The 25848-nt window shown below is 37.0% G+C and overlaps 1 protein-coding gene, 1 long non-coding RNA gene, 1 other non-coding gene and 1 pseudogene across 5 annotated transcripts in view; 2 read left to right on the top strand and 2 right to left on the bottom strand.

Annotated features, from left to right (window-relative positions):
• Window positions 1-590: 590 nt before the first annotated feature.
• LOC117312971 (elongin-C pseudogene) lies at window positions 591-5751 on the bottom strand (annotated as a pseudogene).
• A 133-nt stretch (window positions 5752-5884) lies between these two features.
• Window positions 5885-25848, bottom strand: part of TLK1 (tousled like kinase 1) — a 210917-nt gene continuing 190953 nt past the window's right edge. For 2 of the 3 annotated variants that reach the window (XM_073807580.1, XM_073807579.1), the window contains exons 13-21: window positions 25234-25331; window positions 22917-22998; window positions 18801-18892; window positions 18626-18715; window positions 18297-18466; window positions 17847-18003; window positions 14659-14770; window positions 13136-13243; window positions 5885-8080 (exon numbers count right to left, since the gene is read on the bottom strand). In XM_073807580.1, coding sequence (XP_073663681.1) covers window positions 7904-8080; window positions 13136-13243; window positions 14659-14770; window positions 17847-18003; window positions 18297-18466; window positions 18626-18715; window positions 18801-18892; window positions 22917-22998; window positions 25234-25331 — 1086 coding nt within the window. In that variant the 3' untranslated portion in view covers window positions 5885-7903. The remainder of the gene's footprint in view (window positions 8081-13135; window positions 13244-14658; window positions 14771-17846; window positions 18004-18296; window positions 18467-18625; window positions 18716-18800; window positions 18893-22916; window positions 22999-25233; window positions 25332-25848) is intronic. The other variant, XM_019922783.3, reaches the window with a different exon arrangement.
• Window positions 9013-14665, top strand: LOC141279180 (uncharacterized). Its single transcript, XR_012333101.1, has 3 exons — window positions 9013-9135; window positions 12206-12389; window positions 14550-14665. It is a non-coding gene; the product is annotated as an uncharacterized lncRNA (long non-coding RNA).
• Window positions 23899-23970, top strand: TRNAE-UUC (transfer RNA glutamic acid (anticodon UUC)). Its single transcript has one exon. It is a non-coding gene; the product is annotated as a tRNA-Glu (tRNA).

Raw genomic sequence — 25848 nt, 5'->3', positions numbered from 1 at the left:
CACCTTGACCTTTAAGATCACCACTTAGGTTTATAATCAGCATTATTTGTCACCAAGTAGCAGAATTTTTTTTTTTTTTTTTTTTTTGCGGTACGCGGGCCTCTCACTGTTGTGGCCTCTCCCGTTGCGGAGCTCAAGCTCCAGACGCACAGGCTCACCGGCCATGGCTCACAGGCCTAGCCTTTCCGTGGCATGTGGGATCCTCCCGGACCGGGACACGAACCTGTGTCCCCTGCATCGGCAGGCAGACTCTTAACCACTGCGCCACCAGGGAAGCCCTGAATTTTTTTTTAATTTAATTAATTTATTTATTATTTATGGCTGTGTTGGGTCTTCGTTTCTGTGCGAGGGCTTTCTCTAGTTGCGGCAAGCGGGGGCCACTCTTCCATCACAGTGCGGGGACCTCTCACTATCGCGGCCTCTCTTTTTGCGGAGCACAGGTTCCAGATGCGCAGGCTCAGTAATTGTGGCTCACAGGCCCAGTTGCTCTGCGGCATGTGGGATCTTCCCAGACCAGGGCTCGAACCCATGTCCCCTGCATTGGCAGGCAGATTCTCAACCACTGCGCCACCAGAGAAGCCCCCAGAATATAATTCTTGTACTTGATAATTCTATACTAAAATATGTAACAGTATGTCTTAAGATGTTACTAAAATATATGCAATTAACATTTATATTTAATTGCTTTCAATAACAATGTTAGGTCTTCTAAGAGGAAAAATTACTTTTATCGATCTTGGTTGTTTATGGATTTTGCAGGTTCCAGAAAAACTGGTCCATACTGAACCAGTCTTAAAGAAGTAAGCTGAAGACTTAAATTTATAGACCCTATAATAACAGCTTTGTCTTACTACTAAGATAGAGACAATAATAACCCCAACTCTAGTGCTTCTTTTTCCACGACTAAGCAGAGACGCTCTATTATAGTTCTTCAAAATTTTTTTTGTCTTAGCGTAAAAGCTGAATGACCTGTTTTATAAGTTTGAGTTCAGAAGACCCAAATTATGGATGTCATGTCTAGTGGGACATACCTTAATAGAAGATAATTAATATACTATATCAAAGTGCATTATTAGATTTGTACTGCATCTCTCCACGTTTTTCATATTTTATAACATTTCAGTTGATTGGAGGAAGACTAGAATTGTCAGAAGTCTTGCTCTTAGGATCTAGATGAAGTTCACAGTGAGTCTTTTAAAACATTTAAATAATGAGAAGTGTAATCACAAGGGACTGTGTAAGAATGAATATTGCAAAGGAGACATTATAGTCAATGGATTGGCCAAAATGCAAAATGCACATGAAACTAAAGTCATGTAGTTTACTTGTTGACCATGTGGCTACAGTTCAAGAAGTCTCTGCTCCAAAAGCTGTACCTAGTAATCTTCCAAAACTGATTTTAAATAAAGTTCTTAAATTGTAGCAATAAACAAAAAGACAAGATACACTTAAACAATACTGCAGTTTATCAAAAGACACATAAGAAATTTCAACTCTCTTGTCTTTGACAGTTATAAAAATCAATATTTTGGCTAAGTTATAAATTTGTTTATAATGCAATTATATGCAGTTGCATAAGTCTAGTAATGCTAATGACAGCTATTAAGATCAGAATAGGTTTTTAAAACAACACTAAAAACATAAAAACATGTAGCCCCATTATTTACCTGTAGAACGTGTTGAATTTATGCCTAAATTTCAGCATTTACTATATCACCACTGTTCTAATTTAAAAAATCACATCCAAAGGATAAGGCAAAAACACCTATGAACTGGCATATTTATTTCTCAATTTGTAAAAATGTCCTTAATTTGTTGATGTAGCAAACAAATTTCAACTCTGATTGCTATGCAAAAGAACAGAAGGTAATCTGCTTTGCAACGAACTTTAAAGTTCAACTGCACACAGGCAACATGCTATATACGAAAAAATTACTAACTACAGGTATTAAATACTGAAAAAAGTTAACAGTTTATTATAATTTATTTTATTTAACAAATCTAGGAAGTTTGCAGCCATCAGCCATTCCAGTGCAATTTCAGGTGCAATTGGAAATTCAGGAATCTCCATAGAGCTGTTAGTGTAGCGAACCTTGTAGGTAAAATACATGCATACTTTTGATAGCACATGTGAAGGGATCTCGCTAAAATTGACTTCATTAGTTTCGTTCTCAGCAAACTGACCTGGGCCACTCAACATGCCTTTTTTGTCCTGATGTTAGCGCATGTTCTCTTTCTATAATAAATTCATGACCATCCGAAGATACCAATTTGACATACATGGCATCAGAGCAGAGCCCTCACAGCCACCATAGGTTTTCACTTCTCCATCCATTATGTTCTTGTGAAATTCTACTTTGCGTCCACAGGAACTTTAGTAGCTTCTCTTCAGCCCTGCAGCCACTGTACGGCGTCCCCGCGCACTGCCACAGTCCCTACACCGGCACCACCCCCCACACCCACCCAGCTGCCTGCCCGCAAGTACTATTAATATATACACTTTACAGATGTGGAAGGCAAGCCGAGAGAGGTTAGTCAGTGACTTCTCTAAGGTCATCCAATTATTAAATAGCAAAGCCAGGTGCAAAGTCAAGTCAGACTTTAAAACCCAGACTTTCCCCACTTTTCACTCTTCTGAATACCTCCTTAAAAGGAAGTTATGAATTTGGTCATTAGCAGACATAAAGAGGTGAAATAGGATCGATATGAATGACATAAATCAACCATACTCATTCTTTAGATCAGGTAATTTTAGTATGTAACTTTGTCCTATCCTAGAAAAAAATCCTCATCTGACCATATCAATGGTATTTAAACCAAATATACCATATACTCCACCAAGAACAGTGGGGTGCTGGTCATGCACGTATACTGTTTAGCTTACGTATTTGGTTACGGGAACAGCCTAAGTTCTTCAGATGAAAATGGATCACGTATTTATAGAAAAATTTAATTACAAACAGACTTTTAAAAATCAAAGTGAGAGTCACTTGATAAAGTCAGGATTACTCATTTGTGATCTTGGCACTGGAGCACCACACATGGGTAATTTCATTAGATTTATAAGACTTTCTCAAGTTTTTTGACTTAATAGAGTCAGTTTTCCAGATTTATTAGAGACCAACCAGTACCACTGCAGGGAGAGGAAGAATATACCTTCTATGCTCATGAAAGTGGGCTGAGGAGGAGAAAGGTGAACTAACTGATCCCTGCAAGTTAAGCAGAACCTAATCTGATCGTTGACTTAAATTAAAAATGCAATGAAAAACAAGTGTGAGAAGAGGAAAAGGTCTGTGACCCACTCTCTGCCTTGCCTAGAATGAATCTGGACAGAAGCCCCTCTCTGACATGACTAACAGCCAGCCATCAAGGCACAGCTCAGATGGCACTCCTGATCTAACAGTTGAAGAATTCTTTATATTTGCTCTTTTATGGTGACAGTTATGTTTCTATCTGTTCATTTTTGTCATTTTGAAGAATCATTAACACAGTAAACAAGTTTTATAATAAAGAGGCAAGCGAAATGTTAGCATGGTTAAGAACTTGGCTCTAGGACTCCAAAAGCCGGGCTTTAGTTCTGATGTCATTTATTAGTTATGTGGTCTTACCAAGTTATTTCTTTTCTCCAACTGTTTCCCCCTCTGTGAAAAAACTGGGATAATACCACCTATCCTACCTCAAATGGTTGCTACTATCAAGGAAAACCCTAGGATGTACGGTAGAATTTCCTCTGATGAAATAGCCTACATGGTTAGGGTATGATCCTTTGGGTAATTACAGTTGAGACAGAGTTACTTTTTCTTGTTGCTGCACCCCACCACCTTCCCTTTTCAGGTAATCTAATCATCATTTGAAATGAATAAAGTATTGTAAAACTGTTTCTTAAAGGAAAATTTATCACAGGAAGCAAAGTAGACTGCATCTTGTATGTAGGATAAAAGCAATAGAACAATTTTTGAGTCTTAAAAAAGAATAGGGCTTCCCTGGTGGCGCAGTGGTTGGGAGTCCGCCTGCCGATGCAGGGGACACGGGTTCATGCCCCGGTCCGGGAGGATCCCACGTGCCGCGGAGCGGCTGGGCCCGTGAGCCATGGCCGGTGAGCCTGCGCGTCCGGAGCCTATGCTCCGCAATGGGAGAGGCCATAGCAGTGAGAGGCCCGTGTACCGCAAAAAAAAAAAAAAAAATAATAGCAGCTTTATATACGTGGTATTACAATGTGCTGGGTTTTATATATGTGAGCTCATTTACTCCTTGCAACCACTCTGTATAGTCACACTGTTATCTTCATTTTCAGATGAGGAACCTGAAACACAGGTAGGAAATGGCAGTCAACATTTAAGCCCAAAGAATCTGGTTCTAAGATATGAATTCTTAACCAGTATTATTGTTACTGCCTTTTTAAAAAGTCATAGGTATGTAGGTAACCTACATCTCTAGTATTTTAAATGGGTGAGGATTTCCAGGTGAAAACTATGCGTTTTGATCCTAATGAAAGATGACTCTTCTAAGTTCTCCTCTGGCTCTATGCAATCGTTTTGAAGTCAGTTTATATACATTTACTCAAATCTTTCCCATTCAAACATCCAAGAATTCCCAGGGAGAAAAATCCTCAAAAGAAGAAAAAAAAGGAGGGAGATGAAAGCAGGGGAAGGTAAATGGAGATGTGTATGTTGTAATTCAGATCACCAGATATGTTATAGAAATTCTAAAACGGTTACAGAATTCCTGAAATCCAAGAACTAGAATTCTAACAATTTTATTTAAAAACTAGGTGCTAAAACACTTTTTGAAACAGATTAAGCTTGGGAGGAAAATGATCAGATAACATGTCAAAATTTAAAGTGGGATTAGAGTAAGACGTGCCAATGTGATTTTAAAGGACTAAGAGTAAGGCTGTCTTTTTCACACAAATCAAACGGTAATGTAAATTCTAAGAGTAAACTCACAATCTAATAGGACTGGACCGTCTGCACTACCACTGCAAAACACAGCTAATAACGTCTGATGGTAATCAGCATTATTGCATTTAATAAGCAACGATCAACAGCAAAACAGAATACACTCTTTAAATTTGTTTCACTGAAATTCTACCATTTTGGTTTCATGTAATGAGGTATTTGTAAAAGTATCTGTTCACATTTTATGTACTATTTAAATTGAAAATTATTTTTAAGGAGCAGGGGATGGCAGCAAGTAAAAAATAGACTTGAAACTTTATTTCTGAAAAACAACCAAATATCTACCCAACTCCAGACTTAATAAATTAGGGTGGTTTCTACACTTACTTCCTCTCAACATGCATGCACTAAAGCTAATTCATACCAAACAAAGATTTCAAATTCTATGCAAAAAACTGTACATTTACCTTGCAGTGCTTAAAGGGAGAAGACCTTGGCTACTGTCTTAGGCATATAGGAAATACTTTAATTCTGAGGACAGAATTCAGGAGACCAAAAAACAATGTAAGCTTCAAGATGTTAGAGCCAAAGATTGCCAGAGTGACTGAAACTACTTAGTGACAAATCCCAGTTTCCCAGGTGAAGGTAACAGTACTCACTCTGGCTCAATTAGAGCTATCTTGTACCTGCTGAGATATGGGCATACTACCCCAAATCTGTATCATTTCTTTGGAAAAACTTTAGGAGGAATAGATGGTCTCTCAACTCATTTACTGCCTACACATCTTGGACTCTAAACAGATGATTACCTAAACCCAGGGAAGCACTTTCATTTTATGGCTTGTTTTCCTCCTTTTCTGCATTTTGACAGTAGCAGTCACTTTCATTCATTTGAAAATAGTGTGGTCAAGACCAGTGATCTAGGTCTGTACCACTTCTTCAATCTCATGTTAGATGTACACATCCACTTAAATATCTCACCAAAATTTTAAACAAACTGATTATTTTCTTTTAATTCAGGACTTCAAATAACTGTTACTATATGAACATAGTATTTTAGGATTCAGAAAGATGAAAACTCACTCAAACAAAATTGAAAAATTGGCCGACAGCACCTAAAGCACTCAATTGATGCTACATTCCATTACCACATCAATATTTTTTTTAATAGGATTTCTATCTTCATCTGCAGAGGAACAGGTATAGCCCTTAAACCATTCCCGATATGGCTAAGTGTTACTTACCCAGGATTAGCTTTGATAATGGTTATTAGGTATACTTTAACAGCTTGAAACGCTTCATACTTATCCTGAAGTATACTTCAAGAATTTATTCAGTTAATTCTTAAGGAGCCAAGTCAGTCAATGTCCTAAATCTTGAAAGCTCCCTTCAAATGTAACTTCATAGTCTTTAAATTTTAACTGTCATTGTTTATTACTGTTTTGGCTACATTCTCTACAATTTCAGCAGCATCTTAAAGAGACAGTGTGTCTATGTACAATGAAAGAACAAAGAGCCATGGTTTAACTGTACAATATTAAGGGGAATCTGTGGTAAGCATAGCCTCCTTTTTCGGCAACATGGACAATTTACATGTAAGTATCAGCATTATGAATGTGATGATAAGGAAGTTTCTTAGAGGAGTGACATACAGCATCCTGAAAAATAATGGTTTCTACCATACAAGGCAGTTAGAAAATGTTCACATTTTAACAAATCTGTACAAACCACAAGAAACTCGTTTAAGGGACCATCATCCCACCTTGCTGATAAGAACTTTCTAGAAATGTAGGATTACCACGAACAATTTATAAATCTAGTATATATGTGCTCCACAGCCCTAGAAACCAAGAAACTGATTTCGAGAGCTCTTTATGTCCAACACGGATCATTTTTACATGCCTTGATTGTTAATAAATGCCTGCTTTTAATAATCTCTCTATAATGTACAGTCAACTTGCACCTTTAAGGAGGTCATTTGATTTTTTTTAGCAAAGAAGCAACATCATTTAGCAGCAATTAAAGCGCCTTCAAGAAGACTTAAAAAAAATACAATATCCAATTAGAAAAGGCATATTTTTAAACATTTGTACAAGAATAAGCTGCTGAAACTCGGTAATTGAAATATGACATCTGTACACAATTTACAATAGAGCTAGAAGGGAATTTATCATTATCCTGCATAGAACTGGTCTGCATTTGGTTACGTATTGTCACTTGTTTGAATGAACAAGGCCTGGTAACAAAAGAAAAATACCTGTTAACAATTCTAACATGTTGAGAACACTGGAGATATTATAATTTAGTGACTTCAGCTGATTTCAAAACAAGCAGCTCACTTTGTCAAAGGTGTAATGTATCTAGGAATAGCTCTCCCTTTAACATGACCAGTGAAAAAAGTGGACATGTGATTTCGAGGTACAACTTGGTAAAAGCCAGAATAGGCAAATGACAAAAGTCTAATAACTTTGTCCAAAGAGTCTAACTCTCACATTCTATTACTATAAAACACAACGGTCACTGTCATTCAGTTCTTACTTTGGTTGCAGCAGATAAACTGCTGAATGCTGAAGAATGTATCCAGGCACTAGATAGTTCCTGTGTTAGAAATATGTCTCATATTTTTTCCATGTGTTTTTAAATAATGAAAAACCACCCTTCATATTAGAACTCTCTAGTAACAACCAAATGTATTTAAGTATTATAAACGTTATTTACAGTGTTCCCCCCAAAAAACCATTGTTCTGTTATCTTAACATGGTATTCCTGTTTCTGTGCAACAGGCAGTCACCCTTCACTGCTCAAGATTACAGTCAGAAGTGTACATTTATTCACTGCCCATGATCCACTCTCATACAAACGATGCTATGAAGAACTTCAGTTCACAAACAGTTCTCAACCATATCCTGTGTAAAAAAGAAAACAACAAAAACACTCAAAAGCTCTCAAACTCAAGTATGCATCTGGAAGCAATTCAAAGACATCATGCCAATTTTGGAGGAAAGTCAGTAAGTAATTATGCTTGAAGAAGGGGGTGTAGGGGATGCTGTCAGCCCAACCATGTGTAAGTTTCCTGAAGAATTGGATCTTCTCATGTGTGGGAGAAGATAGGGGTCATTTGCCAGTTGGTGCACATCAAACCTATCTTCTTTTCGGTATGCCAAACAGCGTCTTATAAAGGCCTTAAAAAAAAAAAAAGTCAGCAATTAAAATCTTTTCCTCTTCTAAATATCAATCAACTAAATACTACAGATGATGGACACATTTAAGACAATAAATAGATTTTACTTCACTGGGGATTCAAATTTTTTAAGAAATTGTAGCAATAGGGCTTCCCTGGTGGTGCAGTGGTTAAGAATCTGCCTGCCAATGCAGGGGACACGGGTTCGAGCCCTGGTCCGGGAAGATCCCACATTCCGCGGAGCAACTAAGCCCATGCGCCACAACTACTGAGCCTGTGCTCTAGAGCCTGAGAGCCACAACTACTGAGCCTGCGCTCTAGAGCCTGTGCTCCACAATGAAGAGTAGCCCCCATTTGCCACAACTAGAGAAAGCCCACGTGCAGCAACAAAGACCCAACGCAGCCAAAAATAAATAAGTAAAATAAATTAAAAAAAAATTGTAGCAGTAAAATTATCACTCGAAATTCAACTATCAACTCACAGCCCCCTAGTAGTTCACTTTACAATCTAAATACTATTACTACCATTTAAACTTATTGCTGGAAAGCTGCATATTTTTCCTTTCTATTGAGATTAAAATATACATAACATAAAAATTAGCATTTTAACCCTTGAGTGTACAATTCAGTGACATTAAGTACATTCACATTGCTATACAATATCACCACTATACATCTGCAGAACTTTTTCATCATCTAAAACTGAAATTCTGCACCCATTGAACAGTATCTCCCCATTGCTCCTTCCTCCAGCCCTTGGTAACCACTTGTGTTCCTTTATGATCTGGCTATTCTAGGTACCTTATATGAGTGGAATCATACAATATTTATTTGTCCTTCTGTGTCTTTCACTTAGCATGATGTTTGAGTCATCCATGTTGTAGCATGCATCAGAATTTCATTCCTTTTTTTTTTTTTTTTTTTTTTTTGCAGTATGTGGGCCTCTCACAGTTGTGGCCTCTCCCGTTGCGGAGCACAGGCTCCGGATGGGCAGGCTCAGCGGCCATGGCTCACGGGCCTCATTCCTTTTTAAGGCTGAATAATATTCCACTGCATGTACGTACTACATTTTGTTTACCCATTTATCTCTTGGTTGACATTTGGATTGTTTCTACCTTTTAACTATTGTGAATAATGCTGCTATGAATGTTGGTATATAAATATCTGAGTCCTTGCTTCCACTTTTTTTGGTATCTACCTAGAAGTAGAAATGCTGGATCATATGGTAATTAAAAAAACATTGACATATTAGTTTCAGATATACAACATAATGATTCGACATTTGTATTGTGAAAAGATCACCACAATTGTCTAGTTAACATCTGTCACCATACGTAGTTATAAAATTGTTTTTCTTGTGATGAGAACTTTTAAGATCTACTCTTAGCAACTTTCAAATATGCAATATAGTATTATTAACTATAATCCCCAGGCTGTACACTACATCCCCATGACTTATATAACTGGAAGTTTGTACCTTTTGGTCCCCTTCACCCATTTCGCCCACCCCTCACCCACCCACCTCTCTTCTCTGTATCTGTGAGCTTGGTTTTTTTCTGTTTGTTGTTTTTTAAGATTCTACATAAAATGGCATATGTAGAATCTTATATATGACATATAACGACAAGACATGACATATAATGGCAAGATTTCCTTTTGTTTAATGTCTGAACAGTATATTCCATTTTATATATGTATATATACACACACACCACATTTTCTTTATCCATTCATCCCACGATGGACACCTAAGGTTGCTTCCATGTCTCGGGTACTGTAAATAATGCTGCAATGATCATGGGGATGCACATATCATTTTGAGTTAATGTTTTTGTTTTCTTCAAATACTCAGAAGTAGAACTGCTGGATCATATGGTAGTTCTATTTTTAATTTTCCAACGAACCTCCACACTGTTTTCCATATTGGCTGCACCAATTCACAATCGCACCACAGTGCACACAGGTTCCCTTGTCTCCACATCCTTGCCAACACTCATTTCTTGTCTGTTTGATAATAGCTATTCTACAGGTATGAGGTGATCTCTCACTGTGGTTTTGATTTGGATTTCCCTGATTGAGTGATGTTGAGCATCTTTTCATGCAACTGTTGGCCATATGTAGGTCCTCCTTGGGAAGAAACCTATACAGATCCTCTGTTTTTAATCAAACTGTTTGATTTCTTTATATATTTTGGATATTAATCCCTTATCAGGTATGATTTCCAAATATTCTTCCCATTTGGTAAGTTGTCTTTTCATTTTGTTCATGGTTTCCTTTGCTGTGCAGATTTTTCATTTGATGCAGCCCCACTTGTTTACTTTTACTTTGTTGCCTTTGCTTTTGTTGTCAAATACAAAAATTCCTCACCAAGACCTATGTCAAGGAGCTTACCGCCTATGTTTTCTTTCAGGAGTTTTATGATTTCTAGTCTTAAGTTCAAGACTGTCATCCATTTTGAGTTACTTTTTGTGTATGGCATAAGATAGTGGTCCAGTTTCATCCTTGTTTATGTGGCTGTCTAGTTTTCCCAACAACATTTATTGAAGAGACCACCCTTTCCCCATTGTATATTCTTGGCTTCTTTGTCATAAATTGACCATACATGTGTGGGTTTATTCCGAGCTCTCAATTATGTTCCATTGATCTGTGTATTTTTATGCCAATACCATATGTTTTTTTTTTTTAAAGAATCAATTTTATTTATTTGATTTTGGTTGTGTTGGGTCTTTGTTGCTGCATGCGGGCTTCCTCTAGTTGTGGCGAGCAGGGGCTACTCTTCGTTGTGGTGTGCGGTCTTCTCATTGTGGTGGCTTCTCTTGTTGTGGAGCACAGGCTCTAGGCATGCAGGCTTCAGTAGTTATGGCTCGTGGGCTCTAGAGCACAGGCTCAGTAGTTGTGGCACACAGGCTTAGTTGTTCCACGGCATACCGTACTGTTTGTTTTGAATACTATAGCTTTGAAATGTAGTTTGAAATTATGGAGCATGAGGCCTTCAGCTTTGTTCTCAAGATGGCTTTGACTATTTGGGTCTTTCGTGTTTCCATATGAATTTTAGGACTGTTTGCTCTATTTCTGTGAAAAATACTGTTGGAATTTTGATAGGGATTGCACTGAATCTGTAGATTGCTTTTAGTAGTATGGACATTTTAACATTAATTCTTCCAATCCATGAACATGGAATATCTTTCCATTTACTTGTGCCTTCTTCAGTTTCTTTCATCAATGTCTTATAGTTTTTCTTTCTGATGCAACTGTAAATGGGATTGTTTTGTTTTCTCTTTGGCTGCACCCCAACCAGGGATCGAACCTGGGCCCCAGCAGTGAAAGCGCCAAGTCCTAACCACTGGACTGCCAGGGAAGTCCCTGGGATTGTGTTCTTAATTTCTCTTTCTGCTCTTTTATTATTAGTATATAGAAATACATAAAAATTTGTTGCATTGATTTCATATCCCACAACTTTACTGAATTTGTTGATTAGTTCTAACTTTTTTGGTGGTGTCTTAAGGGTTTTTATATATAAAATGATGTTATCTGCAAATAGTGACAGTTTTACTTCTTCCTTTCTGATTTGTATGCCTTTTACTTCTTTTTCTTGCCTAACTGTTCTGGCTAGGACTTCCAACACAGGCTCACATTGTTCTACTGTACTTTGCAAATACTGCGGTTTTTTTTTTTTTTTTTTTTTTACAAATTGAACGTTTGTGGCAACCCCACATTGAGCAAATCTATCAGCACCATTTTTCCAACAGCTCACTTTGTGTCTCTGTGTCACATCTGGTAATTCTAGCAATCTTTCAAACTTTCCATTATATTTGTTATGTCACTATTATATTTGTTATGGTGATCAGTGATTTCTGCTACTATTGTAACTGTTTGGGGGAGGTCATGAACTGCACCCATGTAAGACTGCAAACTTAATTGCTGAAATGACAACAAAGGATTTAGAATGTTACATAAAGTTAGTTCATAAAGCAGTGGCAGGGTTTAAGAGGACTGACTCCAATTTTGAAAGCTTTTTACCCACAGTAGAACTAACTTCTTTCATAAAGCAGTGGCAGGGTTTAAGAGGACTGACTCCAATTTTGAAAGCTTTTTACCCACAGTAGAACTAACTTCTTTCAAACAGCACTGCATACTACAGAGAAATGGTTCATGAAAGGAAGAGACCAAGAAATTGCCTCAGCAGCCACCACCCTGCTCAGTCAGCAGCCGTCAACAGCAAGGCAAGACCCTCCACAAGCAAAAAGACTACTGGCTGAAGGCTCAGAGGATGGTTAACACTTTTTAGCAAGCAAGTATTTTTAATTAAGGTATGTACATTATTTTTTTAAGACATAATGCTATTGCACACTTAACAGACTACATTATAATGTAAACATAACTTTTATGTGCACCGGGAAACCAAAAACTATGTGTGACTTCTTTATTGCAATATTCGCCTTATTTGCAGTGGTAGAGAACCGAACCCACAATATCTCTGAGGTATGCCTGTAACTGTGTTGAATATGGAATACTGCATTTCTCCCTCCAAATTTTGGAGTCTTCTTTTTCTGGAATTTCTCTTCTGTAAAACGCTCTTTTCACCCTCATTCCACTTTACTGTCAATTTAGTTTGGCCAAAGGGTATGATGCCATTTTTGCCCTAGTGTTTTCTTCCTATTGAGCATAGAGTGTACAGCACAAAGTGAATATATCTATGTAACTGGCAAACAAACAGATCAAGAAAAAGAACTTTATCAGAACTCCTAAGACTCTTCATGCCCACTTTCAGGCACTGGCTCTGCCCCCAATCTATTGGGGTAACAGCTATCCTGACTTTTAAACACCATAATTGAGTTCTGCTTGTTTTAAACTTTATGTAAATGTAATCGTAGATTATGTTCTCCTTTGCCTGGCTTCTTAAAAGAATCACAGACCATATTTGGGTCCTTAAAAACTATCACAACCAAAGGCCTAAAGCAACTCTTCTCCAGAGCAAATCACCAGCCCCTACTGGACAGCTTTTCCTGTGGCTGCAATCTTTACTTCACAAAGCTTATTTTCATAAACTTAGTACCTTTGCTTCACTGCTTACAACCGGTTTTACAGGGAACTGGACATCTGTGGCTTTTAATATTGTATTTTCTTGAAGAATGTCTTGTTGAGATTGATTGTGACCAAATGGCTTTAAAAAAAAAAAATACAATGTTGAGAAATTTATCTCACAAAATATTTAAACAGATATTATCAGAGAATCCCCAAGATACACATGATTTGTGTTCTAAAAAAATCTTACTCTCAGTTACTTGCAAGCTGGGATGCATTCTCATAGAAACAAGGTTATAACTGACAGCAGGCATCTGATCAATCCTTAGCATAGCCAAAACATTGTGAATAAGCAACAGAAAATAATACCATTGCTATATAAGTAAGTAATTAAGATAAAAATAAAAACAAAAAAATTTTAAATTTTATTCTGAATGTTTAAAATTTAAGTTTAATTAGAGAAGAGATGGAGAAGTAGTGGAAACATCCGTGAAAAGTCCAAAGAGTGAAATACCTTGAGTATGACACACTAACTTAAATGAATCAGCTCTGGGTTTGGTCCTAACATGCAGTGAGTTCCCAGACAAGTCCCTGAATCTCTCTTTTCACACTGATGGAGGGACTGAATGGGATAAGGATATCTATGGTAGCTTACAGTTCTGACTTCAATGTAAAGAGAGGTTTGGGAAAAATTAGTACTAAGTTTGATGGAATTTCCCTGAGGAAGCACAGGAGGAAACATGCTCAGGCCAAACTGTGTGTGTGGGGTGGGAACGGGGTAGAGGAGGTGAGGAAGTGGAGAGAATGGAGGATCATGAACAGTTTTGACTCCTTTATTCCTAGCAATAGAAAAACGTTAGCACTGTTAACAGATTAGTTACTTCTTCTTCTTAAAAGAAAAAAAGGCAAAGAGCAGGCCAAAGAAGCTGTTGTGACATTAAAATAGTTCTGATCCACAGAAATTTTAGGAAGTGATAATATATTTAAGATCATTTAAAAAATCAAATGGAGTAACTATGGTTCAGGCATCCAAAATGGAGCTGGGTGGCCATTGTGGATGTGGTTTCAGACACATTCCTGCATCAGAGAAAACCTGAACTTCATGAACTGTATCAAACTAAAGGAAACCACTAGATGTTTTCAAAACCGTATCTATCTGCTAGCAATTGCCAGCTGCAACCTTGTACTTTCAAAGTTCCCCCACAACTATGTCATCATTTCAAACCCCAATCTTTGCTTAACAAGCACCCTTACTTCTTGCCAGCTCCAATCCTAATTCTTGACAGTTTGTGTAAGCTTGCAGTTTTTTGCCTATAAGCACCCTCCTCCGCTTTTGTAGTCCAGCGGAACACAATTCAAGTGCTTTCATGTATTTCTGCTTCCCAGTCTGCTCCTAACCCCAAATAAACAGTTATTTTGGGTTTTTTTGTTGTTGCCTCAACCAGGTCTGAATTCTTGGAATTCTTGACTAAATTGACTTCAAGTTAATGAAACTTTAAAAGGGGAAAATTCAACTTATCTCCATATAGCTGAATCTGTTATACTTCAACTTACTTTTCTACCATAAAGACACTGAAAGAAGATGACTCCGACTGACCACACATCAACCTTGTTGGAAATCTTCGGTGGTTCCTTTCCAACTACAAAACACTCAGGAGGTAAATACCTAGGTTTTGGGGGGAGGAAAAAAGGAAAGGATATTAACAATTTATAATTTAAAACCTTCTAAATGTAAAATCTTACACTCATTTTATCCATACAAAAACCCTTAGGTGATTTTCACTGATTAAAGTCCTAACTTTTAAGGCATTTGTATCCCTGTATCATTTGACTTTAGAGCCAAAACAAACAACTTTGTGGTTAAAGTGTGTAATATACAGTTGACCCTTTTCCAACACGGGTTCAAACTGCACGGGTCCACTTATACGAGGATTTTTTTCAATAGTAAATACTGCAGCACTACACAATCCCTGACTGGTTGAATTTCGGGCATGTGGAGGAACCACGTATATGAAGGGCAACTGCAAGCTATACTCAGATTTTTGACTGTGCAGAGGACCGGTGCCCCTGCACTGTTCAAGGGTCAACTTATATACATTTCTGTAGTGTATGATCTACAGAAATGATAAATTATCATTAGAAATTACAATGTTCTAAGTATCTACTAACAGAAGAAATCCTCGCCTATCCCCCCTTCACCAATCTTCAAACTGTAGGAAGTTCTCTTCCTAAAACACACATCTGATCAGCCAGTTCTTTTGTTTAAAGAACCTCAGCCTCACTCACTGCCCAGGCAAGACCTCCTATCTCTTGCTTGTAACACGAGACCTGTCCTAATCTAGCAGCAACTTAAATTTCCAAAATCTCTTCTCCTGACCCCCAGCCCCTCAAACTGGTTAGGCAAAGCCGATTCACTTGGTTCCCTACACTGTGCTTCCCCGCAATGCTTCTGAATATGACAACCTCTTATGCCTTCCTTAACTACTCCAGTTCACACAGTGACCACCCTTTCTTCTTCAAGACCCACCCAACTTTCACAAGCCTTCTCTGCGTCCCTCCAGGCAGATGTTACCTCCATTACAGCGCTAATTCATTGTACAGTTTCAAACAGTAGCAGCATCAGAAATATATGGAGCATTCAAAAATACTATTTTTATTTATAAATTTATAATTTTAGATAAAGAAAAGGTAAAAATAGATTGTAAAATTTATTTAAAAAGTAAAAATACATATAAGTAAAAATAAATTTTTACTTTTAACCTTAGGTTATAAGTATTGATAAAAAGCTCCATCAGGATGCAAGCATCTCACACTTCAAAAATTTAGATAAACTACAAAGTCCTGAAAAGGAATAATACAGCTAAATGGGAAGCTTCTCTTTTTAGTTTTATACTCACTATGCTAAAATCGTTTAAATTCAGCAGAACATTCACAGATGACCAATAACCTATTTGTGATGTAAATCCTTTCCTACCCTCCAAATCAAATAAAAAGCCAGATTTGTTTTATGAATAAAAGCGTATATTTTCTGTAGGTTTATGTGTGTGTAACTGAAACAAGAATGACTCTTAAACACTGTGCTATACCGTCTCTCAAGGTAAAAGGGTATATAAGCAAGGAGAGGAAGTGTAGGAATAGATACCAAAGCTACTCGGGGAAAACGACAGCAGGATTTAGTGGATGCTTGCATTTGAGACCCAAGAGGAAGGGAGAAACAAAACTCGTTTTCTTCTAAGTGATACTGACAAATAATTTAAGCTTCTGGGGATGATGTGTAAAAGCACTACATACCTATATTCTAAAAGTTTGTATATGAATAAAAAACTAACCATTTTGGGGAAAGCTGTTTCTACAAGAAGTATATAATTCCAGGTTCCTAACATGGAAATGCCATGACTGTATCTTCTTCCTGCACAGCACCCTAAAACATAAGCTTCCCTGTCTCATGCCCATCTGTCAGGGGGAAATTTCCTTGCCCTGCCCTGCACTAGGGAAGCCAGAGTGAGAGGGAAACAGTATGGTGGGAGTCTCTGCAGAGGAAGGATGATCTATTACTTAGAACATGGTTTTCAAGCTGTCTGCCACAGAATACAGGGTTCTACCAAGAAGCCTTATTTTTGTTGGTTTTATTAGGATTCTAAGATTTTGTGGTGAAAAAAGGAGCCTTGTTGCTAAAAGAAAGAAGTCTAAAGACTACTGACTGAGGGTACTGACTTTTAAGGAGTTACTAGTTTGAATGATAGACTTTTAAAGAATATATATTGAAAGAAAATTATGATACATTATCTTATATTCCTAAAAAATGCCACAAGCATAATTTGAAACTCTAAACTGGCTTTAAATGAAAACATGGAACATGACTAATCCTTACTCTGAAAAGTAAAGTCCATACCAACCTGTGGCATTTTATAGAATTGGTTATTATTGCCCAGGCTATGTGAAGATTGTTCTGAAGACTCCAAAGTCACATTTATGTTTGTAGTCACCATCCTGCTCAGTGAAGCTGAGTAGTTATCTCCCTTCCATTTAAGATTTCACTCTTTTTGCTAAACTAATTTATTCTGAAAACTAAATTAGTTTTGAAATTTTATAGTCTATGTTCTCCACTTTGGCAAATTTGATACTAAGTTTGAAAATTCACACTGAAGTAATTTTTGTCAACACGTAGGTAACTCTGAAGGGAATGACATTCATTTAGACTCGTATCAGTGAATCTATGGTTCTATCTAGATTTATATCTGTATGTATGAAGTTATTAAAAAGATTTTTGAGCGTTAAGGCCAAAGACCAAGATTGTACCAAATTTCTCTTTCATTCATTATTGACAAAACATCCATCTTAAAAACTGTAACCACAAAACCTCTACAGAGAGGGCTTAATGCTTATTAGTTATTGCTTTTAATAGCTAAGATATTATATTAAGTATCATTACTCATGATAAACATCACTCCAACATTATAGAACAAGATTCACAAATTCTCCATGTTAGGAGTTTCTGGCTGGTAGGGAACTAGCTGGTAGTCACTTGCTGATGCCAAGTTTTTCTTCCTCTGGTTTGCTGATAGTTACAGTTAAGACCAGGTGAGAAAACAGGACTGATGATAGTAGTCTCTCAACTCAGAGACTTCATATCAGTACTCTCATCACACCACAGTAATCTCAAAGGTAGGCGAAAATAAACTCTCATTAAAAAGACTGGGCACTAATCTAGGTAATTTTGGTGTTTTTAATAATACACTTACCAGTAAGTGCCTGCCCCTTGGGAAGTTAGATCCATTCCATCTACACCATAGCTGTCATCATCCATAATCTTGGACAGACCAAAATCAGTAATTTTAATTTCTCCGCATGCTGTTCCATCTACCAGAAGGATGTTCCCTAAGAACAAAGTATAAAGTTCTTTTAATGAAACATAAATGAAAAACATTATCTTTACTACTAAAGCTGGACTTTTGGGAAATAATACACTTAACATACATATGTAAAATTTTTAATCAATTAAGATATACATTTAAAATATAGTTTTTAAATGCAGTGATATAAATTTTAAAAACACTTCAGCTACTACCACTAGTATTCCACTGACTTTTAAAAACTAAACCAAAAAGCATATTTTTGGATAACTTAGCAAGTAAGACTTTTAAAAATTACACTCTTTAAAGCTTAATTTAGACAAAAATTTTATTAATTACCTGGTTTAAGATCATAATGTATAATAGGGGGTTTGATTTCATTGAGATATCTTAGTGCATTTACAATCTGCATTACAATAGACCTAGCTTCTTTCTCTGACATTAATTTATGTTGCTTCAGATAGAAATCCAAGTCATTGCCTTCACAGTATTCTAACACTGTACAAAACCTACAATGGAGAAGAGAAAAAAATCAGACATAAAATATTATCCAATAATTCAAAATCACAATGGACAAATGAAGAGTATTTATATTATCACTATGGAATAGGGGAAGCAAAAGCCAACATGTCTTTTCTTAAAAAATAAATCCTTTTATATTCACTTACGTATCTGTATCCAAGGAGAAATAATCATAGAGTTTAACTATTCTGGGGTGATCCAGTTCTTTGTGTATTCTATACTCTCTGCAGGCATGTCTACGAGAAAGAGAATATATTAATTCTCCATGACAATTAAATATATTTTCAAAATTGATAAAAACCATAAAGAATTAATATTTACTTGTGGTAGTTTTCCTTCTTCTCATCCCTCCAACTTTTATTAAGCTGATGGATCTTCACAGCAGCATATCTTTGTTCATAAAGGTCAAAAGCCTAGGATTCAAGGAATAGAAGAGTTTGGACCAAAGACCAACTGAATAGTGAAGAGATTTTTTTTTTTTTGAGTGATAATTTTTGCAATAATATGGAATGAGAATACACATTACAATTTTTGGTAGTCATCCCTGCTAAGGTTATATATAGTTCAGTGGCACATTTATTATCAGAAACAAGATACAAATTCCATGGTGCAGGGCTTCCCTGGTGGCGCAGTTGTTGAGAGTCCGCCTGCCGATGCAGGGGACGTGGGTTCGTGCCCTGGTCCGGGAAGATCCCACATGCCGTGGAGCGGCTGGGCCCGCGAGCCGTGGCCGCTGAGCCTGCGCGTCCGGAGCCTGTGCTCCGCAACGGGAGAGACCACAACAGTGAGAGGCCCGCGTACCGTAAAAAAAAAAAAAAAAAATTCCATGGTGCTAAATCAGAGAAAATCTTAATGTGAATTTTCACGTTCAAGTTTTATAAGTGCCAATATATTGAATCAAGATAAAACAATAAAGCTCTCTGGGTTTTGTTTTTTTTTTTTGGCTGCGTTGGGTCTTTGTTGCTGTGCACGGCCTTTCTCTAGTTGTGGCAAGTGGGGTCTACTCTTTGTTGCAGTGTGCGGGCTTCTCTTGTTGCAGAGCACGGGCTCTAGATGCGAGGACTTCAGTAGTTGTAGCACACGGGCTCAGAAGTTGTGGCACACAGGCTTCAGTAGTTGTGGTGCATGGGCTTAGTAGTTGTGGTGCATGGGCTTAGTTGCTCCGCGGCACGTGGTATCTTCCCAGACCAGGGATCAAACACGTGTCCCTTGCACTGGCAGGTGTATTCTTAACCACTGCACCACCAGGGAAGTCCCAAGCTATCTGTTTTTAATATAGACATTCTTCTCTATACTGGTAGTAGCAGTAAGTGGCCAGGAAAACAGGCGGCTGTAATACTTTTTTGGTGGGTTCCTGTATCCTTTCCTAGCAACTCCACCTTCCCCCCCCCATTTGAAAATTAACAAGTTCCTAACAATTTCCCAACTGTTTTAAAAAAATTCTAAACTTTTATTATGAAACTGTTTAAACATAACCATAACCATTAACCATATGTAATTATCATACCTAACTCTATCAGTAATATTTCCTTAATCTGGGCTCAAAAAAGGTTTTATACTTGTTTGTTCAAATGACCAGACTATTTCTTAAATAAAGAATGATCAATATTTTAAGGCTTCAGGTGACTTATAAATGTTTTTTAAAAACAATGAATATCATTAAAGAGGAATTAATAATTTAGGTTCAACTGTGACTTTTACACAAAAGCGCTCCCTTAAAACACTAAAAGCTTACATATTTATTAGGAAGAAGGTTCCTAGTTCCCACTGCCTCTATCAATTTAACCTTAAAATAAGCAGTAGGGGTAAACTGCTTGTCACGAAATTATAAAAGCATGGGATCAGAAATAATATAGGATGCAGTAATTAAGAATATTCACTTTGGAGTCAGATGAATTTATTAGCTGCATGACTTTGTGCTTAATACCCTCTCTAATAGCCTCAGTCTCATGAAGTTTGGGTTGTTGACTAAATGGGGTGAAACGTATAAAGTGTTCAGAATAATATATGATTCATAATAAATATCCAATAAACGTTAGCTCATTATAATATTAAAAGTTAAGTTTTAAGAAATATAATAGAAGAGAATAAAAGAAGTTCATGTGAGAGAAAGCAAAAAAGCTTTTATAAAACTCAAAGGCAATCATAGTAAAAAAAAATAGGAGAAAATAAAATTCTAAGTACTAATAAAGTTATCATCCATGTATAATGATAATAACTGTATATGACATATCTTTCTCCCAAGATTAGAAGAGTAAAGTATACCTTCCCATAAAGCTAAGATGGTAATCACCGAGCAACTGATTCAATGCTTTCCACCTTGGTATAGAGAAGAGTCAATTTTTTGACTTACAGTCAGCTACTTTGTTTACCAAGCGACCTGGCAACAATGAAAGGACTTGAAGGGGTCGGAGGGGCTGTCATTAGTATTTAAATCAGTAATGAGGGTTCAAGTCATTAGGGACCCACAATCTGCATTTTCTAATTTCTACAGAAGCCTTTTCTTCCAAAAGAAAAGTCCCTTTTAGACCCTATCTATGGGGCTAAAAACAATGGAAATACTATTGGGCAGTGGCAGAAGACTGTCATGAAAGCTATCAGTAGGCTCAGAAGCCGGGCAACTTCTCGGCGGAGCTAGTGCTAGCTAACTATACTTTTGGTGATTTTTAGGTCCACAGTGAGCAACATTATGACCTTCTTTTCTACCTTGTGGCCTAAGACTACTCAACCATTAAGTGCCTGAGGATGAACTACCATTAGAATCAGAGAAATAGGAATTGGAAGAGAGCTCACAGATCACTCTTGATGGGTGACACTTAATGCTCATCCAAGTTAACAAAACAAAACATAGTTCATGGTTGAACCAAGATCAGAAATGAAGTTCTCTGAATCCAAATCCCATAATTTGCCCCAGAGTCAGAACTGGATACAGGGTGTCTCGTTGAACAGAGAGGATTTCTAATAATCTAATGAGCTTACATTTCTCAGCAACGAAGTTCTTTGTGATTTTCCTGTGATAGTTCATTTAATCACTATAATGATCCTATGATGTAGGTACTATTAGCTTTCCCAGGTGAAGACAGGCAGAGGATGGTAAGCAATAAGCCCAAGTTTATACAGCAGTCAGAATTAGCCAGGATTCAAACCCAGCCTGTCTGGCTTCAGAACCCAAGGTCTTAATCGCTGACTATACCAATACATAATGAAGCACCAAGTGTTCCAAGGAGCTAATCAAAGGCAGACTAACAGGGAAGCCTTCTATAGGAATTGAAGTTTAAGGTGAAGCTATGACCTTCATGTGACTTTATGCTAAGAGCAAATGGGAAGCCACTGGGGCTTATAAGCAGGGGAGTGAGATGATCAGACTGCATTTTACAACAAGGCCACTCTAGCTGCAGCACACACAAATGAACTGGAGAAACTCAATGCCCAGAAAAAAGGTGATCAGCTAGGCAATGCAACAAGAGACAATGAGGCCCTGCACTAAGAGAGAGGGAGAAGGGTCATTGCTGGATTTAGGAGAGCTTAATGACATTAATAATGACAGATACCAGGGACTGGTTATGTTGGGGGAAGGGAGTTAAGGGCAAGGTGAATTGAAGGATGGCTTTTATGTTTTTCACTTGAGGGACTGGGCAGGTAAATGGCAGTGCTGTGTATTAAAGTAGGGAGCAGTGTTAAAAAGCGGGGGGGGGGCGCGTTGGGAGAAGAGATAACTTCTATTTCAGATGTGAGTTTGCAGTGCTTATGAAGCATCCACATGAGGTGAACAGATTAAGTCATATAAACCAGCAGGTACGGGGCTCAGAAGGAGAGTGTGGGGTAGATAGCTATGTATCTATACATCTGTATCTGAAATCAAATAGGTGATAACTTAGTGAATGGGAGGGGGATATATCTGAAAGGAGCACAAGAATGATGAGACCATAGGAACTTCAATATTTAAAGGTTGGGCAGAAAGATAACATAAAGTGGAAAAAAAGTAAGGTATAAAGCATTAAACATATGAGTAAATATTTCTACATTTATAAATACACATTTGAGAAACACTGGCCTTAAAATAGGTAGAAATTAGGGTAAATTCAGGACATGTAAGACTTGTGACACATGTTTAAATTAAGGGATACAACCTTTCCATAAATGTACTATATTAAATGGCTACCTGCCTATCTTGATTCTAATGGTGGTTATTACTTGTATCAGACTGGCTAGTGATAACCAGGTACCAAATATCAGAGGGACTGCAAAGGCACAAGGATAGTTTTTAAGACTCTTGAGATAAGACAGTGTAAGCCACCACAGACTCTTTTTTGTAATGAGAGGACATAAAAACAGTCAAAAAATGATAAAATCAATAAAAAGACATGTACTTCTTAACCACATATTCCTATATCTTTGTCATATTAGTATGAAGAACAGGAAAAAAATGTACATTACCTTATACACTTCACTAAAGCCACCTCTACCAAGCAGATGGAGTAATAAATATCTTTCATTTAACGTTGGGTGATCTTTGAACCTTAAGGGTGGGGAAAAAAACACTCAGGCACATGAAAACACCCACAAAAAGGTTTCGTCCACAACAAAGTTAGCTCTTATTCTACTCCCAGCTACTTCTTTTTCAGCTACTCTTCTGCTAATTTTGAATTCCATTCCATACTTCTTTTCCTTCTCTAACTGCATGACTATCACCCATCTTAACGCTCTGGTGTTCACAAAGCTTAACATTTATAGCCGAATATTCAGGTTCAATGACCAATTATAGCACTGTGATAAAGACCTACCGACTACTGTATTACTAAGAGCTTTATGAAATCCCGTATCTATTCAGCAGGAATTACTTCCCTTGGAAAAATATACTTTTATTTTGGGAGTTACAGTTAATCAAGTTTTATAATATTGATATATGATTAAAAATAATTATATTTATAAACTGGCTTTCATCCATGGTGAAATTTTACAGCCTTTGCCTTTTATAAATAAAAATTTATTTCCCAATCAAAAAAGAAATCCTTTAAAAAAAACCACCACAGACAATACTATTACTATTTAAAGCTTATTGCACCTGCTATACATTAAGCACTCACCTGTATTATCTCATTTGGTTCTTAACCAACCCTTTGAAGTAGGCCCTGCTACTACCTCTATTTTACAGATGAGGGCACTACTGCACAGAAAGGTTAAGTAACTTGTCCAAGGTCAACAGCTAATACATGGCAGGGGTTAGCAGAAAAATGTGGTTCCAAAATGTACACTCTTGATATTTAAGGAAAAAAAATATCAATGATAGCTTTATAATTCCAGATGCAAACACATGATATTTTATTCAATATCAACACAGCTTTGATAATTTAAGCTTTTCCTGAGAACTTATAAATAAAAGAGATTTCTGTTAGTTTTAAAGCAAAATGTAGGGAATTCCCTGGTGGTCCAGTGGTTAGGACTTGGCGCTTTCACTGCCATGACCCAGGTTCAATCCCTGGCTGGGGAACTAAAATCCTGCAAGCCACACAGCCAAAAGAAGAAAAAAAGAAAGAAAAGAAAAATGTAAAGCTGTAACACTTTATTTAATTTTCAACAAGTGGATTAAGTAATAGCCACAAGTTTGGACATAATTTTCAGAAGAGCCAGTTTTAAATTAGTTTTGTCTTATCTGCGTTATCAGAATTTTCATCTGGTACAATTAAGGATATTACATAACTATATTATTTCACTGACATTATACATTGGAATGATTGCGTTCATACAGAGATGATCATAAATAGCCCTTCTTTTAAGCAAGATATTTGTATTTCACGGCAGAAATAGGCCACTTCCAATTCTGACACTTGTATTAGGTCATGAAGATTTAAATTACATAAGTCTTAAAGTGTAAAAAGACATCCTTCCTGTCCTCTACGTTGACTAAATCCAATTAATGCCTTGCTTAATTTCTATCTTCTTCATAAAATTCCCACCAGCCCACATATATTTTCTATCCTTTGAATTCCTTTAGCGTTTAATGTCATTTTGATGATTAGGGATTAAGGACAGAGACTATAACTTAAACTACTTTTCTATTTCTTCTCCAGTTTTTACATAATGCTGGATACATGGCTTACTGAAATCCCTTTGGTTGAAATAATTTTTTCCTCACTACTATAATATTAACTTTGGTATTTAGTTAACAAATATTTATTCTGTGCCTACCATATGCCAGGCACTGATCTAGGTTCTGGGGATATAGCAAGAACAAAACTAAGTCCCTGCTCTCATGTAGCTTACATTCAAGTGAAAGGAAACAGATAAAATAACTGAAAAAAAAAAATTTGTAATTCCAAATAGTGATAAATGCTAAGAACAAATAAAGTAAGGCAAGGATACTGAGATAGGGGATGGAGTGAGGCAAGGACTGCTATTTTAGACAGGGTGGCTTCTCTAATGACCATGGGGAGTGAAATAAGGAGTAAGCCACTCAGATATTTAGAGGAGGAACATTTCAGGAAGAGGAAATGGCGAGCACAAAAGCCTTGAGGGAACAAGTGAGACATGTTTGAGGGGGCCAGTGTGTCTACGACATATAAGTGAGGGGAGGATGAGAGAGATGGGGTGGTGAGGTGGCCAGAGACCAGATCAAACGAGGCCTTCTGAGCCATGGGAAGGACTTGAGGTCTATGGTGAGAAGCCCCCCAACAAGGAAATACTCTGTTTATGATCTCCAAGGGGAGAAAAAACTTTTATTATGTAAAACTGTGAAATACAAATAATGACTTACTGTGAATTATCTTCATTATTTATTCTTTTGAGCTCTCGAATGTGAAGATTTCTGACTCTTTCCAAACGTTCAAGTTCTGCCTGAATTTCTGCCTCTTCCTGAAAATGAAGAGAGGGGACTATAACAAGCTCAATTTATTTGTGATATAAAAAAGATATTTTTACTCATGCACCAATTTTTTACAGTGATGGGAAGAATAGTGTATTATAAAGTTCCACTGAGTTAAAAGACCAAAGTGCTCTTTTCAATGCCTGAAAGATAGAAAGAGATAAGGCAAAAGCCTATTTCAAGAAACCATCCTCCACATGAAAATCTTTATACCTAACGAGATGCTGACTTTTATTCTATACCACAAGAAATCTATTTTTATAATGTCTAAACTGAAAATGACTGCAAGGTAGTCTGAAACTGACTTATAACACAAAATGAGCTCAAAGTTTTATTTCTGGTACATCCAAATTTTAATTTACGAGGGAATAATTTACTAGTACAAAACAAATGAAATGAAGATATTTCACAACAGTTAAAAGAGGAAGAAAGGTAGGAGACAGAACTACTGATTATTCTGAGACCTTACAACATTTGGAACACACACACACACACACACACACACAC

This window comes from Tursiops truncatus, chromosome 7 (assembly GCF_011762595.2).
Source record: "Tursiops truncatus isolate mTurTru1 chromosome 7, mTurTru1.mat.Y, whole genome shotgun sequence".
Taxonomy (NCBI): Eukaryota; Metazoa; Chordata; class Mammalia; order Artiodactyla; family Delphinidae; genus Tursiops; species Tursiops truncatus.
Note: the sequence above shows the minus strand (reverse complement) of the source record. Positions and strands in the feature narration are given on the sequence as shown.